Below are 19,682 nucleotides of genomic sequence, written 5' to 3'. Positions count from 1 at the left end.
GGTGTTTTGAATGAACGTATATCGTCTCCGATGTGTTCCTGCAATACAGAGGCTTCAAATGGTGTTATATCGTAAGGGCTGCCGGTATCACCCTGCGAGATGTTTTCCACTTACCGGATCGTGGTGAGAAGGGGACTTAGAGTGTAGCGTGTGTTCCTCAAGGTGCCCTGTCGTCCAGGGTTGCGCTTCCTTGTTGGCGAACAGAAAGTATTATCGCCTATTCAGAGCGACTGCTAGACCGGATATTTGCGGCGTCTCTCCACGTATGTTGGCGTTCGTGCCGTTCTTGGATTTCTCCGCTTTGCAGGTTCAGTGGTCCAGAATGTTTGGGGACAAACTTTTCGGCAAAGGTATAAGGATTAATTTCAGATAAATTTTATTTAGTTAGTTCTAGCCCAACGCGTTTCATATCTCCTGATACTTCCTCAGGGGCATCCGAGGAAGTATCAGGAGATATGAAACGCGTTGGGCTAGAACTAACTAAATAAAATTTATCTGAAATTAATCCTTATACCTTTGCCGAAAAGTTTGTCCCCAAACATTCTGGACCACTGAACCTGCAAAGCGGAGAAACCCAAGAACGGCACGAACGCCAACATACGTGGAGAGACGCCGCAAATATCCGGTCTAGCAGTCGCTCTGAATAGGCGATAATACTTTCTGTTCGCCAACAAGGAAGCGCAACCCTGGACGACAGGGCACCTTGAGGAACACACGCTACACTCTAAGTCCCCTTCTCACCACGATCCGGTAAGTGGAAAACATCTCGCAGGGTGATACCGGCAGCCCTTACGATATAACACCATTTGAAGCCTCTGTATTGCAGGAACACATCGGAGACGATATACGTTCATTCAAAACACCAAATCTGTGAGTAGTTCCATAGAAAATCTGTAAAGGTTCTTTTCTGGACATACTACTCTATATATTGTCTCCCTATACAGGTCCCTGGGAATTAATCTATCAGCAATCGATAGCGCACTCTACCTTTTAAAAAACATATATAACATCTGTTTCCAAGACTAATACCATTTTTAGAAATTGCTGGTGCAATGTTTTTCAAGCACGCAGCATTCCAGCCCATGAGACCCAACAATGTATTTGTAGGTGCAGGTGGACAGGGGGATAAAGTTTCCTTTTTTGTGAAGTGCTGACATGGTAATTGAGCCTGGATTGTCTTTCTCAGACATATAAAATAAGCTTTAGAATAAATCATGTAAAGGCCTGTTTCTGTATCTGGATTTGCCAGCTTGCTTCGTTATTTGCTGTGTGTAAAGAATAGAGGGGGAGCTATAGGGGGCATATTCTATGGAACAGATCTTCATTTGTAAGGTCACACTGGGCGTTTCGGGGAGATTTAGTCACCTATTGACTAATCGCCTCGTCTTTGCGGCAACCAATCTCCCCAAATGCCGTCCCTCTTGCGCTGGCTAAAATCCAGGATTCGGCCAGGATTCGGATTCAGCCGAATCCTTCTGCCCGTCCAAACCGAATCCCAATTTGCATATGCAAATTATGGACGGGAAGGGAAATTGCGTGACTTTTTGTCAGAAAACAAGGAAGTAAAAAATGTTTTCCCTTCCCACCCCTTATTTGCATATGCAAATGAGGGTTCGGATTCGGTTCGGTCGAATCTTTCGTGAAGATGAAATGAAAAATCGCCGGTGCTAAGCACACGTGGCGATTCGTTTTCCAAAGTTGCCAGACAACTTGGGGCGACTTCGGAAAACGAAACGCTGTGTGTGCTTAGCGCCAGCGATTTTTCATTTTAGCCAGCGCAAGAGTGAGGGAGGGCGTTTGGGGAGATTGGTTGCGGCAAAAACGAGGCTATTAGTCACCAGGCCACTAAATCTCCCCGAAACGCCCAGTGTGACCTTACCCTAAAAGGTTGTGGTGGCCTTGAGCTACAAAAGAAGTCTGTAAATAAGGTACAGCATTTCTAGCCTAATTGGTTTATTGGTTTAGTTCTCCTTTTACCAGGAGTCCCTGACCTTCTTTACCCGTGAACCACATTCAAATGTAAAAAAAAGTTGGAGAGCAACACAAGCATGCAAAAAGATCCTGGGGGTGCCAAGTAAGGGCTGTGATTGGCTATTTGGTAACCCCTTTGTGGACTGGCAGCCTACAGAAGGCGATGTTTGGCAGTATAGCTGGTTATACAACCAAAACTTGTCTCCAAGCCAGGATTTCAGAAATAAGCACCTGCTTTGAGGCAACTGGGAGCAACATCCAAGGGGTAGCTGAGCAACATGTTACCCACCGGTTGGGGATCACTGCCTTTTAACGTTTAACATGCCTCCACATGTCCAGTTTACATGATACATGATTTGCAGAGATTTTAAGTAAGGCTGATGAATTTATATCACCAATTAATATTCTTCAGGTAGTAAATAAGGCAAGCCATATCTGCTATGAAATCATATGTTTGTGACCCAAATGCCATTTTTTTTTTCCAATGAAATGGTCTAGAAATTTTGTCGATACCAGCAAATTGCATTTATACAATATAAATCTCAGATACAGTTACTGTAGCCAGGAAACCTGTTCCTCATTGAAGAGTTTTACTTGTTCTATAATGATGTATTCTTACACATAGCCGCTATTAAAAAAAATATTTTTGATGTTTTAGCCAATAGAATGCTTTCTTCTTTATTAAAGAAACAGTAACACCAAAAAAACTTGTCTTTTAAAGTAATGAAACCATAATGTACTGTTGTACTGCACTGGTAGAACTGATATAGTTGCTTCAGAAAGACTACGATAGTTTATATAAACAAGCTGCTGTGTAGACATGGGGGTAGCCATGAAAAATGAGAAAAGGCACAGGATACACAGCAGATAACAGATAAGCTCTGTAGAATAGAATTTGCGTATCCTGTGCTTGAATGGCTGCCCCCATGGCCACACAACAGCTTGTTTATATAAACTATAGTTGTATTGTAGTAGCAAACACACTGTTTTACCAGTGCAGGGCAACAGTACATTGTGTTGTCATTCCTTTAAAACACTTATGGTGGCCATACACCGGGAGATCCGCACGGATCTCTCCCCAATATGCCCACATTGAGGTGGCCCAACGATCGGATCAGAATGGAAGCCATACAGGCGGTCAGATCATGGGACCACATCAACGAACAGATGCGGCCACGATCCGACGGGATTTTTTTACCATGCCTGATCGACATCTACCCGACTTTCAGCCAGATATCAATCATGGAAGCCTGTCAGAGGGCCCCACACACGGGCCAATAAGCTGCTGACTCAGTCTGTCAGCAGCTTTTATCGGCCCGTGTATGGGGCCCTTTACATGTTTTGGTATTACTGTTCCTTTAACAGAAAACCATGAGTTGGGAGTTTTGAGTACACAAAACTAGAGTAGTGTTTGAGGAAGAGAGATGAGCTTATTGCATTTCGCTTTTATTGTCCATTGTTAGGTGGCTAAAGACGTCTCTGTGCGACTCCACAGTGAGCTGGAAGTAGTGGAGAAAAAGAGAATAAAGCTGGAGGAAGAGAACGAGGAGTTGCGCCAACGTCTCATAGAGACAGACTTGACCAAACAAGTTCTACAGAACGAGATGGAGAAGATGAAGGAGGTAAGATTATCGGATAAAGTATAATGTTTATAGCAGTTAACAGTTGCAAAAGCCAAATGAGTTTGATGGTGATGGCCTCATTTATTTTGGGTTCATACTCATTACTGTGATTGGTGGTGTAAAAGCTCCACTTGGAAGTTCTTCTATGGCACTGTGTTCAGTAAATAGTTCATATAATATAGTCATGGGGAGAGGAGAACTTAGGGGTCAATTTCTATACATTTTGTATCCAGTGACTTTCATTTATGAGCCTATTAGTCCTTTCTACTGGCAAGTGAGAAAGCAAAAAGCAGAGTAGTACTGTAGAGTTGTTGAGCACCATCTGGTGCTGCTTCTGGTCCTCTTCTCTACCATCTTCTGGCAGCAGTATGTGTAAGATATGCCAATGTAGACTTCAACTGCATATTCTCAGCGTTTGTAGTCACTGATAAGAGGACCTGAAGCAGCACAATATATAGCACCCTTGAACTCCCAATGGAATACTCTGGTTTTCAGATACAGGTATGGGATCTGTTATCCGGAAACCTGTTATCCAGAAAGCTCTGAATTACAGAAAGTTTGTCTCCTGTAGAATCCATTTTATCCAAATAATCTAAATTTGTAAAAATTATTTCCTTTTTCTCTGTAACAGGGAAACCCTTTTGAAATAAAAAAAAAATAACAAAAGTGGTATAAAGCTGATACCTATACTGTACCTTGTACTTGATCTGAACAAAGATATAATCAATCCTCAATGGAAGCAAAACCAGCCTGTTTAGTTTATTTACTGTTGACATGATTTTCTAGTAGACATAAGGTATGAATATCCAAATTACAGAAATGATCCCCCAGGTCCCAAGCATTCTGGATAACAGGTTCCATACCTGTAGTGCAGAGTGTCACTTTTAGGGGGGGTCCCCAATCGTGCTGTTCAGGAAGCTTGGAGTGCTCTGGAGGGGGGCCCAGTTATTGTTTTGCCTTCCCCAATATAAAGCCTTGGGGAAGGCAATCTGCTTTGCATACAGTACATATATTTAATAATGCCCATTAACCAGGATCTGTACTCTCTATCTTATCTAGCTACTGGGTATACTGTTACTTTTATGTTATGCCTCTGGTTGTTTCCGAAGTCGCCCGATTCGTTTTCCGAAGCTGCCTCACGAGGAAACTTCGGGCGACATCGGAAAACGAACCACTCAGAGTGCCATCCCGCCGGCGATTTTCATTCTAGCTGACGGGAAGGCAGGGGAGGGGGCGACTAATCTCCCTGAATTGCAGCATGTGTCTCTGCCCTTAGTGGAAGCTGTTGGGGTAAGGACAGACCTGGAAATTCAGGGAGATTTAGTTGCCCGGCGACTAATCACCTCTTCTTTGGGGCGACTAATCTCCCTGAACTGCTTCCCTGTGTCTTCCGTCTGCTTCAATGAAAAAACGCCTGCGCCAATGCACTCACGGCGCTTTGATTTCCGAAGTCGCCCGAAGATTACTCGTGAGGAGGCGTTTTTTCATTAAAGCAGACGGAAGACGCAGGAAGCAGTTCGGGGAGATTAGTCGCCCCAAAGAAGAGGCGATTAGTCGCCGGTCTGCCCTTACCCTTAGGGGAGGTAATGCGCAAGGAGCTTTTTATGAGGCAGCTGTACAAAGCTGGTCTCAATAAGAATGAAGAAATGGAGAGAATTGCAATTTGTAGACAGTTGACATGAAGGTCACAAAATGGGTGAACAAACAAGCGTAAGACCATCATTATACAATGCAATTCCATGTTGTGACGTATTTAGAGAAATCGTTTCTGTGCAGCTGTGCTTTTGTCATGAGCCTTGCAGGCTTCCATCTATGCTTGACATTGAATTCCAATGTAAATCCTGTGCAAATAGCGGCAGTTTGAGATGAGGCCCAAATCAATCTTTATTGATCTCCTGAACAAAGGCTCTGTATTTATAGGTCTGTGCAGCACAATCCTCAAAATACAGATGTGTTATTTGTGCCTAAAGATGTGATGTATTATTTGAGCCATACCCTTTCTGTAGGGTTAAGGAAGGCTGTGTGGTGGGGGTGGGAAATAGCCACTGAATTTAATATGAGATCAAATTTTACCAATGTCAAATTTATTTTTAATGGAAGATGAAATAAATACATTATTCACTGATAAGCTCGTTGGTTTTCTTCTTGGTATTTTGATGAGCCAGCACCTTTTTTGCAAAGGGACCGAAATGATTTATGGAGGGGTCTGTTTTGTTGACAGCAGATCTATTGTGATGTTGCAGGGATCAGGGTAGGCTTATTGATGTTCTCATGTTCTGAGTAATTACATCTCGCCTCGATGAGTGTTGTTCATTAATTATTTATATTATATAATCTTTGCAATATTTTGAAGGGCCAAGTCTGAAGGCCTTTTGGAGTGAGTGCTTATTTGTGCCCTGGGTTCTCCTGGAACTATAGCAGGGTGACTGTTACCCCAATGTTTCTATATATCTGTAACATTGTTATGAGCTAAGGGTCCCAGCCTGAAGGCTAATTAGGGTGAGATTTGGGGTGAGTGATTATTTGTGCCCTGGGTACCCCTGAACTATAGCAGGGTGACTGTTACCCCAATGTTTCTATATTACTGTAACCTTGTTATGAGCTAAGGGGCCCAGCCTGAAAGCCAATTAGGGTGAGATTTAGGGTGATGCTTATTTGTGCCCCTGGAACTATAGTAGGGTGACTGTTACCCCAATGTTTCTATATTACTGTAACCTTGTTATGAGCTAAGGGGCCCAGCCTGAAAGCCAATTAGGGTGAGATTTAGGGTTAGTGCTTATTTGTGCCCCTGGAACTATAGTAGGGTGACCGTTACACAAATGTTTCTATATATCTATAACCTTATTATGTGCTAAGGGGGCCCAGCCTGAAGGCCAGTTAGGGTGAGATTTGGGGTGATGCTTATTTGTGCCCTGGGTACCCCTGGAACTATAGCAGGGTGACTGTAACCCCAATGTTTCTATATTATTGTAACCTTGTTATGAGCAAAGGGGGGCCAGCCTGAAGGCGATTTGGGGTGCTTTTTTGTGCCCTAGGTACCCCTGGAACTATAGCAGAAAAGAAGGACTATCACATTTTATTCCACAATGGGCCTTTTTCAGAGCACCAACTGCAATTACTTGACACAGGTTAAAATTCATTTACAGGGTGGGATCTATTTTCTGCAGTGCATTGGACCTGGATCTTTCTGTAATGTCAAGCACCTTGTCTTAAAGGAGAAGTAAACCCAAAAGTTAAAAAAAAAAACAATCCCCCTACCCTACATAGACCCTCCTCCCCCAGTGTTACCCTGGGCAAAATGCCCCTAATGTTTTACTTACCCCTCGGTGCAGATTCAGGGAGTTCACAGGCACCATCTTCTTCTCTTCGGTAATCTTCATAATGAGATTGGTGGCGCATGCGCAGTTGGAGCAATTTTGACAACTGCGCATGCACTGAAACGCACGAAAATTGCCAAAGCTCAAAAGATCACAGAAGCGCCTTTGAACTCCGATCCCTGAATCTGCACCGAAGGGTAAGTAAAAAGTTAGGGGCATTTGCAGGGGTTAATACTTAGGCTGGGGGGGAGGAGGAAGGAGGGGTCTATGTAGGGTAGGGGGTAGGTTTTTTTTTTTAAACTTTTGGGTTTGCTTCTCCTTTAAGGCTATGTAGGCATTTAAATACCCCAATATAATTTTTTTTTATTATTAGCACTTAGTACCACTTTCGTTAGCTTATTTAACATCAAGTATAAGGTATTATTACAGAGAAAAACAAATGTGCTGTTATTTTTTAATAGGACTTTTCTACCCTTAAACGTTTTAGTTTTAAAAGAAAAGCCAAACTCTTAACTGTTTATTTAGCTTAGTTGTAGGAAGTAAAATCTGTTTGTTAGCAGTTTACAAAGGGCTGATTCATTTGGCTCAGTAAGAAGAAAAATATAGGGCAGTGGGGGGAAAAAGCAGAAACATTAGATCATAACCAGCTGGAAGAAGTCTTCAGTCATACTTGTTTAAAAAAAATTGATGTCGATGTTCATAGTTCAAATACAAACAAAGCACACATTTAAAAACTGCCTCTAATTTGTAATGCGGCTGAAAGCCAGAATTCTTGGTTGTGGTTTGCTGTGTTTCTTAAAGGCCCATTGCGAGTTTTGCCATTTACAGGCCTCACACTGGGAGGGAGGCCTTTAAATATGTCTCTACTATTACTATATTTGGGTCTAAAATGGACTGAGCTCTTAATAAAGGGACAGTAACACCAAAATATTAAATTGTTTTAAAGGAAAGGCAATATAATTCACTGGTGCCCTGCACTGGCAAACTGGTTCAGAAAAACAATTTTAGTTTATATAAAGAAGCTGCTGTGTAGCAATGGGGGCACATGATACACAGTAGATAACAGATAAGTTCTGAAGAATCCCATTGTATACCACAGAGCTTATCTGTTATCTGCTATGTAACCTATGCCCTTTCTACTTTGTGTTGAATGGCTGCCCTCGTTGCTTTACAGTAGCTTGTTTATATAAACTATAGTAGGGTTTCTATAGCAAAACACACCAGTTTTACCAGTGCAGCACAATAGTACATTATATTTTCATGACTTTAGGACACTTTAATTTTTTGATGTTCCTTTTCCTAGGATGGACTGAGCCCTGCCATTAGTACACACTGAGCCTAGGAGGGACTGAGCACTAAAGCCTAACTAAAGTATTGCAGACATGTTGTCCACGATGTTTTGGTCTTCTGTACCAGCCCAAGGCAACCACAGGCCTTTAGCAGGGAAGATCTGTGTCTCCAAAGATGCCCCAGTAGCTCCCCGTTGTCTTTTTTTGCTGATTCACTGCACATGCTCTGTGCTACTGCCACTTACTGAGCTTAGGGACCCACTCACAATATACAGTACACATAGAATATAAATGTCACAATATAAGGCTGATTACTAATTAATACAGATACTTACTACATGGCAGCCCAGTAACCAGTGCAAAAGAAAGCAGTGGCATACCGTAACTAGAGTGCGCCAGGCCCCCACTGCAAAAAAAACATCAGAGAGGCCCGGTGCCCTCCCATCCCCATCCTCCCACCCTGCCATCGCCCACGTCCCACCTCTCCCCGCTCCAGGCCCGGTTTTGTGGAAAGGCCACCAAGGCCCTGGCCTAGGGCGGCAGGATTTTAGGGGCGGTATTCTGCTCAACCACACCCACATTGCTAAGGACCCAATAATGAACGTTTGCGCTAATAAAAGTGATGGGACGGGTGTGACGAACAGCAGCCGGCCTAGGGGCACCCACTATATAAATCTGGCCCTGGCCCCGCCCACATGCAGCCTCTGCCCCACCCACTCCCGCCAGACTATGGGGCAAATTCACTAAGATGCGAAGTTGCGCCAGGCGCAACTTCGCCGCACTTCGCCAGGCGTAGTTTCGCCAGGGCTCCGCAAATTCACTAAAATCCGAAGTTGCGCACAGGGGTAGCGTAAGGTTGCGAAGTTGTGCTAGCGTTGATTCGCTATATAAAGCGAAGTTACGCTAGCGAAGGCTAATTTGCATACGGCGCGAAATTCAAATTTCAATGGAGAAACACGTATCTGCACTACAAATGCCTAGAAAACCTTCAAATCAGCAAATATAAATTTTATTTTGCCCTACACATGTGCCCACTGTCTAGGTAAGTTGCCATGAGTCAGGAAATGTAGGGGGGAGGAAGGGGAGCCCCAAAAAAATTTTGATCTTTTTCAGCCTATCACCCATCATGTAGAAAACACGCCAGCGTTTTTTGGGACTTAGCAAAAAAATTTACTTTTTTTTTTAAACAATCCCTATCTACTCTATTGCACTTCGCCAGGTCTGAGGTGGCGAAGGAAGTCTAGCGTAAAAGGTAGCGTTCAGTACACTGCGCAAGTTAGTGAATTTGCATAGTTTCGTCGCTAGCGAAAATTCGCCTGGCGTAAGGTTGCGAAGTAACACTAGCGAAACTACGCCAGCGTTCTTTAGTGAATTTGCGCAGTAGCGAAAATGCCAAACGCTAGCGAATTAACGCTAGCGTTCGGCGCTTCGCGGCTTACTGAATTTGCCCCTATGTCCCCCTTTCTCAAAGCGAATGGGGAGGAGGGTTTTCTTATTAGACCCCACAGTGCAGGCCCCCTGTTCCCCAGCCCCCCCTGTGACTGCGGGGTCTGCCTCCTCTATAGTTACGCCACTGGACTAAATGATTTATTTTATGCTAGGATCCCTGTTTAACCCAATAATACTTATATTTATTGTTGCCTAATAAAGAAGCTACTGTATGGTCTGCACCAGACAAGAATGTAGTTTGTTTGTAACAGTTTATCATGAAGTGAAACAGTAACCTACTTTACATTTTGAAAAGCATGTTTATTAGAACAAATGCTGCTTTCTCTTTTTGTGAAGACATAGTATAGTCACATTACTCTATGTGCCAATTTGACATGTATAGGAGCAGTGATGTGTTAGCCAGCAGGCAGATCAGGGGTCTCGTGCATAGACAGAGCTATGGAGAGCAGATGGTGGCATTGTGGGGCTTTAATGCAAACCAGTAAGATCATTGGCAGCACCTATTGTACATTCTATGGATCCTAACTCCTGTAGTAGCCGCTTCTCCGGTGTCAGATCACTGCTATTGCAAATGCAGTCCATGTGACCGGCAGAATTTTCCCAGCTTCATTACATAAACATAAAGCATCAATTCCCTTGTCCCCTCTGCGCTTGACATTTTATAGGCAACAATATTGGGTGTGCCTGCACTCTGATCTGGCAGATTGGGATTATTTTTATATTCACAGCTGATGCTAGCACCAGCTGCGATAAAACTCCCCACAGTTTCTAACCTGCCAAACATACAGTTAAGTGTTTGTGTGGGTGGTTAGAAGTTTAGAGTGGAGCTAATTCATAAATCAGTCTTATAATTTATTGATATAAGAAACCCATAATAAAGGAAATTTACTATGTGAACAGAACATTTTTTCAATCTGTATTTATACATGTACGTAGGCGCTGCCTTATTGCTCTCCTTAGACAGTAGAGGATGAGGGTTGTGGTTTTTTTTTCTAGAAATCTCCTTTTTTCTGCTGCTGCTGCTGCTGCTGCTGCTGCTGCTGCAGGAACATCAAGGGTTTTCATGAAGCCATAAGTGAGGCATTTCCTATTCCTGACTGTCCACACTTTGTGTTGGTAATGATACCACCTTATTAATGTCACACTTTCAAACAGAAGAATGATGGGTCTGTATCGGTTATATCTGTAGATGTGAGGAACACCTCCTCTAAACTATGTTTTACCTTTTGCTGATTACGTTCTACCACATATCATATGGTTTAATAGTGGGAACAGCCCATTTATTGAGATCAAATAAGTCAGCTGGGCCCAAAAAAAAAATTAAAATGACATGGTTTATTTTGTAATTGGCAGAACTCGCTGAAAAAGAGGCGGTCGTCTGGGAGGATTGACAAGAAGCCATCCTTGCAGGTATGTTTTGTGCTAGTTACTATTGTATGCAGCAAATATGGACAACCCATACCCTCTTAAAATAAACTTCCTGCACCCCTGACAGCCTGCGTCTGTTAAAGAGATTCTGGGTATTGTATTATAAAGTGCCTCTAGGTAGGCTTTGAAGATGAAAGTTTTCAATAGCATATCTCCTGTGTTTTTGGTCATTTTTTTCGTCTGGACTCTTGTTTCTTAAAATATTGTAAAACCCAGAGTGGGTTCAGAATGTGGTTTTGGAAGATCATGGGTGTCCTGGCCTATAATTAGGGATATTGTACCACAAATAATGTGTGTGACACACACACACACACACACACACACTGGCCAGATATGGGATGACTTTGACGTAATTGGCCAGCTTAAGTATATTGCAATATATGGACAAACAATCCCTGTTTTGTTTAAAGGGTAAGGCATTTTTTAGTAGCAGTATGCACAAAATGTCTGTCTTAAATATATTGATAATGGGTTGAGTGCAGAGAACTCCTGTATGTATGTGTGTATATATATATATATAAATACACATACATACATACATACATACATACATACATACATACATACATATATTAAAACTATTACATCTACATTCTGACAACGGTTCAAGAAGAATCAAAACGCGTAGATGTGGGGGACTTTGTAAAACTTCAGTAAAATTCACTTTGTAATGCATCCGTCAGTGCTCCTGATGTTTATTGATATATATATTTTATAATAAAGGTGTTTCTGATAGTTCACATAATTTTTCTAAAACAAAAGTACCTACTGAAAAAAAACAAGACTCAAGTGTGTGGATTATTCTGGATCATTAGCTTTCTTCTCTCGCTGTATAAATCTGCATCTCAATAGTGTCTTGATTAAAGCTTCTGCCTTCATTAAGAAAAATAAATAGGGGTTTCAAAGTGTTTCCTTGATTATAGTGCAGAGACGTCTGTGGAGGAAACTGGAGGAGAATAAAGACACAGGCCTTTTCACTTTGTGCAATTGCATTGAGCAGCCAAGAAAAGAGAGCTCTGTTTTCCTGCCACAAGATGGGAGAGAGTGCAGCTCCAGTCAGTGTTAGGGAGCAAGTTCTAATATCCAACCAGTGAGAAAAAGAGACTTCTGTTTCCAGACAGTGAAAAAAGAGCTCTCTGGCCAGTGAGGAAAATGAGAGAGCTCAGATATCTGCCCATCAGAGATGATCCTGGCCCTTCTTCCACTCTGAGGTGGCTTGCTGCTGCAGCTACAGTCAGAGAGAGCTCTGATCCAGTTGGTGAGAGAGCTCTGATCCAGTTGGTGAGAGAGCTCTGATATCCAGTTGGTGAGAGAGCTCTGATATCCAGTTGGTGAGAGAGCTCTGATATCCAGTTGGTGAGAGAGAGCTCTGATATCCAGTTGGAGAGAGAGAGCTCTGATATCCAGTTGGAGAGAGCTCTCATATCTGGCTGGTGAGAGAAAGCACTTGGAACTGGCCAGTGCGAGAGTTCTGATGTTGAAGTGTTGAGAAAGTGAGAGAGCTGTGGTATCTGGCCAGTTAGAAAAGAAAGAGCTCTCATATTGAGATGTGAGAAGAAAAGATCTGTAAAATCAGGATAGTGAGAAAGACAGGGCTCTGATATTCAGTGACGGTGTGAGAGTTCTGGGGAGTATTCAGTTTTATCCCATTTTTGCCTAGTTCACAATACAATACAGCACAACAATACATTTAGTAACATCCCAGTTGCAAAGCAAGAGTTTTGTGTGCAGAGCCATACTGAGCATGCTGTGTACTCATGAGTTTTTGGTTGTCTTTGTACCTGTGTGTTGTCTTGTCTCAGATACCTGAGAATGTGATGTGTTGCACTGTAACGAGTTACACAATAGCTCTGTACAAAACTTAAGGCAGGCACTATAGAGCACCACTGAAGCTTGAAAAGGTTAGTTTGGGCAGGGATGTGGGACTGTTTTGCACAGTTAATGTTAAGTTTGTTTTCTGACCATGGATGGGTTAGGTTTAAGTTTGTTTATACTACAGCAAGGCTTTCTTATTCCACTTTTTTACCTACATCAGATACAGACCTCTCAATGCAGCAGTGTATTCATTGTAAATGAGCCTTTAGGGCTATGCTACACAAGGTTTTTTTTCTCTGCCAATCTGATTGGAAATGCAGCCACTCTTTGCACACAGGGGGCACATTTCTGCACAAAAGATCCATGCATTTGTACCAAAATCCACCCCATATGCACACTTGACAGGCCAATCTTTTCCTTGTTCATGCACAATAAAGTAGCGTCAGAAGGCAGATTATACTTATAAAACATAAGGGGTCAGCCCTTGGATGGAGTTGGTGGCTTAGAATAGTGGCTAGAGTGGCTCACCCAGAATGCCAGTTATGGCAAGAGTTAGATAAAATGACAATTTTTTTTTCTACTAGATAAATACTTAAAACATTGATATGAGCACCCTGACCAAAGACTGGACTTCCAAGGGGTTCTTGAGCCGAAAATGTCTGTAATCCACTGCTTTAAAGCATAAGAATGTTACCGTCCCTGCTCAACTAAACATTTATAGGTATAACAGAAGAGTCCACAGATATTTTGTCTCTGTCTGCTTAAAGATATCATTCCATAAATACAGGGGTATGGGAGATGCTGTCTAATTATCATAAATATGTGTGTAATCTCTTGGTATATTGGAAGTTCCTGCTAAGATTATTACACATTTTAGGGCTAGTCCACACGGGGAGATAGCGACGCGTTTGCGGTCGCGGCGACAAAGCGCCGCGACAGTCGCCGCGACCGGCGCAGGCGACAGTTTTGTATGGGCGCCTATGTAAAAACGCCTGTGCTAACCACACGAGGCGATGCGCTTTTCAACAGTCGCCTGAAAATGCCTCGCCAGGCTTTTTCAGGCGACTGTTGAAAAGCGCATCGCCTCGTGTGGTTAGCACAGGCGTTTTTACATAGGCGCCCATACAAAACTGTCGCCTGCGCCGGTCGCGGCGACTGTCGCGGCGCTTTGTCGCCGCGACCGCAAACGCGTCGCTATCTCCCCGTGTGGACTAGCCCTTAATGCTATAGTAGCCTAATGGAGTTGGAATGTAGTACAGGTATGGGATCTGTTATCCCGAAACCTGTAGATTCCATTTTATCTAATCAAATTTTAAAACATGATTTTCTTTTTCTCTGCAATAATAAAACAGTACCTTGTACTCCCAACTAAGATATAATTAATCCTTATTGGAAGCCAAACCAGCTTATTGGATTTATTTAATGTTTACTTGATTTGCTAGCAGACAAGTTATGAAGATTCAAATGACGGAAAGATCCGTTATCGGGAATACCCCTGGTCATGAGCATTCTGCATTAAGTGGCTTGGCTCGTTTATAAACTAGGTATATACTAGAAGACACTTTAAAGCTGTGTGTAGTTGTATTGCCTTACTGCATATACTGTAGCAGATAATCTGTTTCACTTTAGTGATGTCATGAAAGATCCTGTTTTAGGAATTTATAGTCTGATGATACAAGCCCTTTTTTGTTTGTCAGTTTTACGTTTTAATGCAATCTTCTGCTCCAAGCATTTTACAGTCTAGTGGTATTGGACTATATAGTATCTTTAAAAATAGCGCTTCTTTCCTGTATAGAAGCTGCTTCTCTCACGTTGAGTCTTTCACACTTAATCCCCCGTTTAACAAGATAGTTATCCCAAGATTTAATGTGCTGGGTTTTGTTACATCGCTCTGTAAAAACATTCACTTATCTTCAGGAAGTAAAATATTGTCTTCTTGAAAAAAAAGCAAATGTGCAGAGTTAATGCTAAATTCTAACAAAATAAATTGAGTTAAGATAGGGTTCATAATAGGAATGGACAAGAATTTCTAACAGTTTTAACCTATAATTCAAGGGATAGATTAAAATGAATAAACTTTTCCTTTAATTCACATTAGGGTTGACCTTGAATTTACTACAGGTATGTCCTCAAGTTTGACAGGGATGAACTTAAGGACAGGGGTGCCCTCAGAGTCTAGAGGATCCACCTAGCATTTGCGTCAACAAACTCTAACTAGCATTTGTGAGGTTTTTAAATCAATGTAGCTGGGTTAATTATAATGATATTCTTTTGTTATTCCAGGAGGACAGCTCTGATCTAAAATGCCAGCTACACTTTGCTAAGGAAGAGTCTGCTTTAATGTGTAAGAAGCTCACAAAATTAGCAAAAGAGAATGACAGTATGAAAGAAGAGCTGATGAAGTACAGGTCAATGTTTGGTGACATGGACAGTTCATTGTCTGTAGAAGAGTTGGCCAATTCACCACATTCCAGAGAGGCAGAGCTGAAGGTCCACCTCAAGCTGGTGGAAGAAGAAGCCAACCTCTTAAGCAGAAGAACAGTAGAGCTAGAGGTTGAAAACAGGGGTTTGAGAGCAGAAATGGATGAAATGAAAATACACCATGACCGTGAACTACTTCAAGATGGCAGATTCCTTTTTCCACCGGGAGAAACTGGGGATACTTTTGTGGAGCTTAGGAGGCACTTGCAGTTTGTAGAGGAAGAGGCTGACCTCCTCAGGAGATCAATGATGGAGTTAGAGGACCAAAATAAGCTACTTATGAATGAACTGAATAAATATAAGTCTGATCATGACCTAGACATCACTTTGTCAGAGGACAGCTGCTCTGTCATTAGTGAACCTTCCCAAGAGGAACTTACTACTGCTAAGATGCACATCAGTGAACTGAGTGGCAAGGTCAAGAAACTTCAATATGAGAACCGCGTGCTCCTTTCAAACCTCCAACGTTATGACTTGGCATCCTGCCACAATACGAGGCCTTTAATGGAGACTGATGCAGAGGCAGGAGACTCTGCTCAATGTGTCCCAACGCCTCTTTGGCGAGAAGGACCTATTGGAGGAGAAACAGATGCTGTCGATTCCAGGGAACAGACAGACAAATGCAACACTAGATCTCCAAATAGTTGTCACTCACCCCCATCCAAGTTACTAAAGATAAAAGAACTAGAAACCCTTCTTGGTGTCACAGCACAGGCTGGTTTAATAAGCAAAGCCATTGAGGTCTTAAAGTCCGATTACAATGGATTCCCATCGGGTTTGAAACTGTGTATGGATAACGATTGCGGGGACCTTTTCTTAACAGAGGCAATTGATAACAGTGAAGTAACTAGTGACTCTAAGCTGATCAGTGCCATTTTTGCAAGGCTTGCCGTCCTTCAGCGGGAGTTGAATTGCTTTACAAAAAAGGTGGATGCACTAGGGATCTGTAGCAAAGAGCAAATGGATTCTACATCATCACTCCCAGATGCAGTGTCTACGGACATCTCAATAGACTGTCCTAGTGCACAGGTGAGTGCTACATGCATTTCCATGATTAGACCTTTCCTACACCCCCATACTGATGTTTTGTTTTGTTTTTTACTACTTTTTTTTTTTTAAAATTTTACTTGCCACGTCCTGCCCCCTTTAACTGAGAAACCCAACCTTTATGCACATTTATCTCTTTCTAAAGCTAGATTTAACATCACTAACAACCTTCTGCCTGCTTGGTATTCACAGCCAAGATAGGACTCTGTGCTCAGAGTGTGCAAGATACCCTTAGAAATGAACATTGTTATATTATTGTAATGTGCCCAAATGGTATCATTCTCTGTTAAGAACAAGAGCCTTATGGAGTAACTTACTAGATAATGTCCAGTGTGCTACAGCATGTAGAGTTTCCAGACCTTATAATAACTGCATGTGTACAATAAAACAAACTGCCGACGGTTGCTCTGGAGTTCTAAACCAGGGCAAATGTCCAGTGTTTCAACACAACCCCCAAATTCTGCTGACTTTTTAAACAGAAATGGTGTCAATGATCGATGCCTTTAATTTGGGTGCGGAGAAGAACAGGAAATATCCTTTCAAGGCTACAACATTTTCCGTGTTATTCAGAACTTTTAAATGAATTAAGTACACATTGTAAAAGATCCAGATGGTGGAATCAGCACCCAGTTTGCTTGATATAAATAAGGGTGGCATTTTTTGATTTTTAGGCTTTAAAAAAAAAAAAACCCCCAAGTCAAAAATATAGCCTGGTCTTACAGCACTTCTGGAATATTTGGTATGTTCCAGGCAAGCTTTCTTGTTGTTGAAAGTACTGCAAGGGAATACCACCATTGCTAAAGATATTCTATTTATTTTTTTTTCTACGGACTGTTGATGAAAGAAACCTATTGCACATGATACAGCCTTGTCACTTTAGTCTATTCCATAAGAAAGCAAGGTAGAATAAACCGTTTTGTGAAGTTATATACCGTAAAGTAAAATTTATTGTAAGGCATTTTAACAAACTGGTGCTATGTTTATATTATTCCCTGGAAAGAGCTCCATTCTCAATGGAGAACAACAGCTCCCCTAGTGGTAACTGCTTTTAGGGTATGCTGTCAGTTCTTACTAAATAGGGTGCAGGTCAGTAGAGCGAAAACCACTTATTTATTCTGCTGTGTTAAACATTGGAGGAAAACATCATGGATGATGTTGCTCATAGCAACCAACCAAATCTTTGCTTTTGTTTTCAAACTTGCAGGTGACTGTTGACATCTAATTGCTGATTGGTTGCTATGCACAACATCACCCATGATGTTTTCCTCCAAAGTTTTACACAGCAGGATAAAGAGGCCTCCATGTTTGATGCTGCATTGTATGCTTTTAGGGGGACCCTTTTCATCCAGACATAGGGCCAGATTCAATTTAGTGCGAAGAAGTTATCACGTGAAAATCGTCCACGACTTTTCACATGATAAACCTTTAAGCCAATTATATGTTTGCTTTCAAACAGGCAACTGGTAAATACTACCTTCTAATTAGTTGCTATATGTTATGAAACCAAAGCTAATTAAGAAAACATGCATGGCAATTTGTGTATAGCAAATATAAAGCCAATTTCCCCTTTAAATAAACAATATGACAACCCCCACCCCCCAATGCTGTTGGAATCAGTGACCTGCATTTTACTGCAGAACAGATAAATGGATAATTGGTTTATAGCCATAAAAGCCTTGTCTTTAATAATAGCATGTCAGCCCAATCCCCCATTCTGCTCTGCCCCCAGGCAACGTTCTGTAGCCATTACTAATCGTGTGTGCTTATTACATACCCAAGCTGCGGCTCTTTGTTCTTTGGAACACAAAAGATCATCCTGTAAAAATAAAAAATAGCCTCAATTTTTTTTTCTGTTACAGTTCTCACTTCCGATGCTTCATGTGTCTTATTACCTTTATTTAAATGCCAATTCCTTGCCAGCTGTGATGACACTGAATTAAAGATAACTAATAAAGTTAAATAAAAAAGATAAAGTTAAAATCCAACTACCAGGCTCTCGCCCACAGTGAATATGGCTAGAAGTGCTATACTTTATATACTGGCCTTATTGAACCAGCCTAAAGTTTCAGCATCTCTGTAGTAATAATGATGCAGGAATTCAAAAATTTCAGTGGAGTTTCCAGCTTCGATTTTGTTAGGAGTGTCGGTGACACTCACATGCTCAGTGGGCTTTAAAGAGGTTGTTGTGAAGCTAAGCTTAGGGGTCATTGCAAATCATCAAGCAGAAAATGAGGTTGGCCTGTCATAAAAGCTGCTACTACAGGGCTGATTATTTAATTATGCTGCTGATTGTGCTGGTTTCTTTGCCATGTACCTAATATCTAAACAATTTACTAATCTGCCTTACATTGTGACATTTATAGGATATATATACAGTATATTGTGTTTGGTCCCTACATTCAGTGAGTGACAACCACACAGAGCATATGCAGTTAATCAACAGTGGGGATGGGCGAATTTTTTCGCCTTGTTTTGCAGCAAAAATTACACCCATAGACTTGTATGGCGTCCTTCGTCGGAAAAAAAAAAGACGTGCGTCAAAAAAAAATTGCAGTGCAACAAAATAAATACTTTAATGGGCGTCTGCGACATTTCGCCGGCGGCAAATTTTTAACGAAACGGGTCAAATTTGCCCGTCCCTAATAGAAAAGATGGAAGCTTCTGGGGAATCTTTGGAGACACAGATGTTTCCTGCTAAAGGGCTGTGGTTGCCTACTTCTTTATTTCTCCTTTATGTTAAATTTAATGTTCTGAACTTACCTATTCTTGAAAAAAATGTAGCAGAGAGCACCATCCACGGATATAATTAAAAAGCCTTTATTAGTTACTTTTTGGCTTCATAATCTGGACAGATACAATGTTTCAAGCCAAACAATGGCCCTTTTACCATTCTTAGTAACTTTTCAGTCAGCCTTCTATATTATTTTCTGAATGATGAGCCTTTGTCCTCTTTGAAATGGATGTCACTGACCTCCAGCAGCCAAAAAAACTCTTTCTCTGAGTCTAAGGTTTTTGCATTGCTACTTTTTATTATTTATCTTTCTATTCAGCCCCCATACAATTTATTTTCTAGTTTTTCATTCAAGCCACTGCCTGTTTAATTTGATAAATTGGACCCTAGAAACAATGCAACTTCTAGAATTCTAAACTGAACCTTGCTAAACAAAAAGCTATTTTTAAAAAATATAAAATGAAGACCAATTGCAAACCATCTCAGAATATCACTATCTACGTCATACAAAAATTTAAGTAAAAAATGAACT

The 19,682-nt window shown here is 41.5% G+C and overlaps 1 protein-coding gene across 2 annotated transcripts in view; it reads left to right on the top strand.

The window, feature by feature from the left end:
• The window catches only part of soga1.S (suppressor of glucose, autophagy associated 1 S homeolog), a 58,387-nt gene that overhangs the window by 21,198 nt on the left and 17,507 nt on the right, over positions 1-19,682 (top strand). For both annotated transcript variants that reach the window (XM_018238470.2, XM_018238469.2), the window contains exons 3-5: positions 3,435-3,593; positions 11,002-11,058; positions 15,175-16,401. In XM_018238470.2, the coding sequence (XP_018093959.1) occupies positions 3,435-3,593; positions 11,002-11,058; positions 15,175-16,401 (1,443 nt within the window). The remainder of the gene's footprint in view (positions 1-3,434; positions 3,594-11,001; positions 11,059-15,174; positions 16,402-19,682) is intronic.

Source organism: Xenopus laevis, chromosome 9_10S (assembly GCF_017654675.1).
Source record: "Xenopus laevis strain J_2021 chromosome 9_10S, Xenopus_laevis_v10.1, whole genome shotgun sequence".
Lineage (NCBI taxonomy): Eukaryota > Metazoa > Chordata > Amphibia > Anura > Pipidae > Xenopus > Xenopus laevis.
This window is presented reverse-complemented; position numbering and strand designations above follow the sequence as displayed.